Source organism: Triticum aestivum, chromosome 2D (assembly GCF_018294505.1).
Source record: "Triticum aestivum cultivar Chinese Spring chromosome 2D, IWGSC CS RefSeq v2.1, whole genome shotgun sequence".
NCBI lineage: Eukaryota > Viridiplantae > Streptophyta > Magnoliopsida > Poales > Poaceae > Triticum > Triticum aestivum.
The window spans coordinates 491878970-491885065 of NC_057799.1; the positions used below are offsets into that span (position 1 = coordinate 491878970).

General features: G+C 43.9%; 1 protein-coding gene across 1 annotated transcript; it reads left to right on the forward strand.

Moving 5' to 3' along the window:
• Window positions 1–245: 245 nt before the first annotated feature.
• On the forward strand, window positions 246–1576 carry LOC123054043 (NAD(P)H-quinone oxidoreductase subunit M, chloroplastic). Its single transcript, XM_044477689.1, has 2 exons — window positions 246–860; window positions 1108–1576. The coding sequence occupies exons 1-2, from the start codon at window positions 396–398 to the stop codon at window positions 1282–1284; spliced, it is 642 nt and encodes a 213-aa protein (XP_044333624.1). The 5' UTR covers window positions 246–395; the 3' UTR covers window positions 1285–1576.
• Window positions 1577–6096: the final 4520 nt, after the last annotated feature.

The window sequence follows — 6096 nt, forward strand, 5'->3', positions numbered from 1 at the left end:
AACGGGAGCTAATGGGCTGACACGTTACTCTACACTCTTGCGTGCGAGAGATCCTTTTATCTCGCTTAATGCGAGATATAGCTGCCGCGGGCAATTAGCATCCATGACACGATAACGCGTGCCTAATGGGCATCCTACAAATATATACACGACTCAATATGTTTGTAAGCCCCGAAGGCCCAACGTACGACCCGTTGTCCTAGCCCAAAGGCAGTCCTAGAAAGCAATTCGCTCCTCGGCCGGCAGCGAGTGGCGAAAATAGCCCCTTATCCACACACAAGCGCGACGGTCCTGTCTCCTGTGGCTCCCGGGCACGGCAGCGGCAAATACACAGCCGGCCATCGGGAACCAGAAGATCGCTACCCAGCCAAGCAAGAAACAGAGACCACCAGAGCATGGCGACCGCGGCGGCCTCGTCGTTCCTCTCCCCGGCGGCAAAGTTCGCGCTCCAGAGCCGGTGCCCAAGCGCCAAAACTGCACCACGTAGCGTCCGCTTCCCCCCGGTGCGAGCCCAGCAGGAGGTGAAAGAGGAGGAGCCCGCGGCGACGGTGCCGCCGCTGCAGGAGGAGCAGGCGACGGCGGCGGCGGCGGCGGCGAAGGGCCCCGCGCAGTCGCTGCCGCGGCAGCCGCTGGCGGAGAGCAAGAACATGGGGCGGGAGTACGGCAGCCAGTGGCTGAGCTGCACGACGCGGCACGTGCGCATCTACGCCGCGTACATCGACCCGGAGACCAACGCGTTCGACCAGACGCAGACGGACAAGCTCACGCTCATGCTCGACCCCACCGAGGAGTTCGTCTGGACCGACGAGACATGCCAGATGGTCTACAACGAGTTCCAGGACCTCGTCGACCACTACGAGGTAAGTTGGCCATCCCATTCGTGCACACTGCTCCCGTGAGAAATCATAGTGAGTACTAGCCACGTGGCAGAACTGAAAGTTTTCATGTTCATCTGATTCTGCTACATTTAGCAAAAATTTAGAAACCAGCTTCATAGAGCAGAATTCTCTAGCATAGTAGCGAGAAATGCTGGCTATGCATAGTCATGCCGCGTTGGTAGGAGTGTCAGGCTGACCTGGGTACAATTCTGCTGCTGTTACACTGCAGGGAGCTCCACTGTCAGAGTACACGCTTCGTCTCATCGGCTCTGATCTTGAGCACTACATCCGCAAGCTGCTCTATGACGGGGAGATCAAGTACAACATGAGGTCCAGAGTGCTCAACTTCAGCATGGGCAAACCCCGCATCAAATTCAACAGCAGCCAGATGCCAGATGTAAAATAGATGTATACAACTCGGCGAGCTGACGAGTCGTACACACTTGCTCTTCCATAAGAGAGTAGCATTTACAAGACCATTCAACACATATATAACAAATAATTATTATCGTACTCTCTATCTCTTTGTAAGCTTACTAGAGAACACCGTCTCATAGACTGAGACGTTTAACAATCAAGTCTCATATAAGTGTGTTCTTTCAAGAATGCTCTGTACAACAACTTCTTTGCAACATCTTTGCTACATGTAGTCAACAGAAAAACATTAAGGCACGTTGTCATCCCGCCTTACAGTTCTATTATAGTTTTGAATGTTTTGCATCTTCACCTTGAGAGAGTTATAGGTTACTCTCTTATATTAACCGACGGCTTGTTCTTCCCAAGTCCTAATTCACGGTATCTTCAATAAAAAGGTTGGGTTAGTACTATGGTGTAACACATATGTGTCTCATACTCATCTCCCTCGATGCAGTATCTTTCACATTTCGTGATAGTTTCTTTGTAAAGGGGTCCGCCAGGTTTTTAGCCGTTTTAACATATGTAACAATTATTATCACGAAGTTGCTCAATTTCCCGACAGACTTCAAACGTCCCTTCACGTGTCTTGAGAACTTCACATTATTCTTAGAATTCTTCACTTTGACGATATTTGTTGATTTTTCACAATTCATAAGAGTAGTCGGCACCGCTTGTTCGACCAGGCAAGTCCATGAAGAGTTCACACAACCAGTCTGAATAGTGGTTGTGACTAAAGCAGTAAGTTTTGCTTCAATGGTTGACCTCATTAAAATGCTCTGCGTACAATACCTTCATGACACCACGACACTTTCATGTGTAAAAACATACCCACTTGTGCCATAGGGCACATCAACATTAAAAATCTAGTTCGAATCACTATATCATTTGAGTACAGCAGTATGCCCTTAATAGTGAATTCCATAACTCATTGTACCACTTAGATAGTGCAAGACCTTGTCAAGTGCATGCCAATGAGCATCACCCGATTTGACATGAACCTGCTAAGCTTGCTCAAAACAAAAGTGATACCTGATCTTGTTGCGCTAGCTAAGTACATGCGCGCATGATAATTTGAGAGTATCTTAATTGATTTGTCAGTTCTTTCATGCTCTTTCAAAGTGTCACAAGGGGATCATAAGGTGTTGTAGAAGGCTTTGCTGTCGATAAAGCCAAACCTTCTCAAGACCTTCACAACATGGTGTGATTGTGTCAAAGTAATCCCACTCCCGTTCTTAGTCAGATTGATGCTTAGAATCACACCAACTTCTCCCTAATCTTTCATATCAAAGCTTTATGATAGAGAATACTTGACCTCATTGGTCACATCAATGTTTGTACTAAAAAAATCAGTATATCATCCACATACAAACATAATATAACACCTTTGCCCCGCCATGACGATAATAAACACACCTATCAACATCATTGATGACAAAGCTTGTAGAAGTTAGAGTTATGTCAAACTTCTCTTGCATTGCTTAGATGCTTGTTTCAAGCCATATGAAGACTTTAACAACTTTCATGCATTTCTCTCTCCACCCTTTACCACAAACCCATCAAGCTGATCCATATAGATTTTCTTTTCTAACTCTCCATTTAGGAAAGTTGTCTTCACGTCCATCTGATGAACAATAAGACCATAAGAGGTAGCTAGGAAAATTTGTAATCTAATAACGGTCAGTCTAGCGACTAGTGAATAGGTGTCAAAGTAGTCTTCGCCTTCTTTCTGAGTGCAACCCTTGGCCACAAGCCATGCCTTGTACTTTCCAATAGTGCCAGCTGGCTGAAGCTTATTTTTTAAGACTCAGTAGAACCTACAGGTTTACAACCATAGGGTCGATCAGGTAGCTCTAATATCCCACTAGAAAGAACTGAGTCCATCTCATTATGAATAGCTTCTTTCTGATCATCTACATCGCGAGATGCATATGCCTCTGCAATAGACTTGGGAGTGTCGTTCACAAGGTATACAATGAAATCGCTACCAACAGATTTTGCAATCCTATGTCTCTTACCCTTCACTGGTGCTTCATTGTTATCCTTCTCAAGGACTTCCTCATGTGCTTTTTTGAAATATTATACATATGCACTAGATTCAGGAAATATCTCAGTAGAAATTCTAGTAGGATATGCATATCTTCCACAGGAAACATATGCTCAACAAATGTTGCATCATGAGATTCCATTATACTATTATCAACATGCATATCACGTTCCTCGGATTTAACAATTAAAAATCTATAGGCACTGCTCCTCTGAGCATAACCCAGCGAAATGATCGATATGGTTGACTAGTATGGGGGGGGGATAAATTGGAAACTACCATTTTTTAGATCTTTTAATCAAATTAGTCTTGACAATAAAATAGGTTGTCTAGATAAGCAACTAGGTGGACGACCTATATGACAAGCACAACAATAATCTCACAAGGAAGCATAAGATGCAAACACAATATAAGCTTGCACAAAGTAAATGTAAGAAGTAATCGCAAGTGAGACGATGAAGATGAGGATATTTTATCGAAGTTCCTTCCTTTTGGGGGAGGTACATCTCCGTTGGAGTGGTGTGGATGCACAATGCTCCCCAAGAAGCCACTAGGGCCATCGTATTCTCCTCACACCCTCGCACAATGCAAGATGCCGTGAATCCACTAGGGGTGCCCTTGAAGGCGGCAACCAAACCTTTACAATCAAGATTGAGGCTCTCTCCCCAACTTAATTGGAGGCTCCCAACACCACTACATAGCTTCACCACAATGGAATGTGGCTCCGAGGTGACCTCTTCCGTCTTGGGTGCCCAAACACCCAGGAGTAACAAGATCTGCAAGGGATTAGTGGGGGGAATTAAATTTCTCTTGGTGGAAGAAGTGTAGATCGGCGCCCTCTCCTCGAAACCCTAGAAGATCAAATGATAATAAAATAGGTTTCGGTATTTATAGGGTATTATGGCGGTGGAATCAGGTCAAGGTGGTAAGTGGGCCCCCCACAAGTTCAGGGGCGCGACCACCCCTGGCTGCGCCACCTGTCTTTGTGGGCTCATCATGGCTTGTCTCGATCTCTCTCGAAGCTTCTTGTGTTTCTTGTCTCCAAAAAAAATCTGTTTTGAATCGACAACATATTTTGACCTCCGTAGATATTAATTTCCCGTGAACCAAAAACAAGCAGAAAACATTAACTGGCCTTTGACACTAAATTAATAGGTTAGTTCGTAAAAATAATATAAAATAATATAGAAAGTATATATGATACATTTGAGACAATAAAAAATTATAGATACATTTGAGACATCTATAATGGCATGAGACAATAAAAAATTATAGATTCATTTGAGACTTATCAAGTAGCAATGGAGATGGATGACGGCTATGTGTAGATGAATGATGGAGATCGAGACGCCTAGGATTGGAGGTGCTTACATAAAGGCCTCTCAGTTTCTCTTGTGTTGACATGGTCATCCAAGGGCTCGAGATGAACATTATCCTCTCCCAAACCCTTCCTCATTGCCCAATGACCATGCGGGAACAAACATGGACGAAATTGATGAAGAATTGATACGTCCATTTTTCATCATGTTTACCTACTGTTATTTATATTTTTTATGTATAATAATGCTTTTTGGAGTATTTCTAATGCCTTTCCTCTCATAATATGCAAGGTATACACAAAGAGGGAGAATACTAGCAGCTGGAATTCTGGACGTGAAAAAGCTACGTCAGGCTACCTATTCTGCACAACTCCAAATGAGCTGAAACTTTATGGGGAATTTTTATGGAATAATATTGGAGCCAACACTAGTACAGCGAGCTCCTAAACAAACGGTTTTTAACCCCTTTCCGCGACGGCGTTTGGAACCGTCGTCAAGTGGGTGTGGGCGATAGGGGGGTCCTTCCCACACGACCCAGAAACCGTCGAGGATATGCCCTCCTGGCACACACGTTCGGCAAAATGAGGTCGTGCGCGACCGGCGAGCGCTCAAATACGGAAATACGTACAGTAGAGTTAAAAAAATACAATTATACGACGAAATTGTTTCCGGTCGCAAGTACATCCCACACAGTCAGTCCCCGCTAAACGTTTCCGTTCGTATGTACATCCCACACAGTCGCTCCAAGGAAAACGTTTCCATTTGCAGGTACATCACACACAATTTTTTCCGTTAAATCATTTACGTTATTGAATGTATCATACACGGTCCGTAGAAGAAACTGTGTGGCAAAGGCTGTCCATCACACACAGGTTTTATGTGGTAAACATTTGCGCAAGGTGGCCTAACGCAAACAATTTTCAAGAGAAAGTCATGTGTGATTGTTCATTGATCCAACACGGTTTATTTCTAAAAACTGTGTGCGTTGCCTGAGGTCATCGCCCACGGTATTTTTTCAACAACCGTTTGCAATAGCAAAACCTAATTAGCAGGCTAATTCGCCATTAGCAGGCTAATTATCCGATTATTCATAATCCATTTATTAATCTAATTGACATTTCATATTAGGCACACAATATATTTCATTTTCATAATTGAAATACATCAGAGTACAACATCATATAGCTTCTGCACTCAGCTACCTCATTACACAACTACACCAGGACCAAGTTTCACATGCAACATCTATAACCTTTAGAAATTAGCATCATAGACGGTACATCGACAGATGTATCTCATTTGGAAAACTGCTGAAGCAGAAGGTGGATATTGAGCCTTCATTGATGTTGAAGGTCTTTGTAACTTTAGGCCAGTGCCTGTGGATGATTGACCATCCATCCTTCATCCTCTTCAGGAACACTTCAATATTGAACCGTGT

Bases quoted from the DNA above. Each gene is read 5' to 3' on its own strand.
- LOC123054043 (XM_044477689.1), top strand. From the start codon at position 396: ATGGCGACCGCGGCGGCCTCGTCGTTCCTCTCCCCGGCGGCAAAGTTC. The intron at 861-1,107 runs GTAAGTTGGCCA...GTTACACTGCAG, and splicing joins ACCTCGTCGACCACTACGAG to GGAGCTCCACTGTCAGAGTA.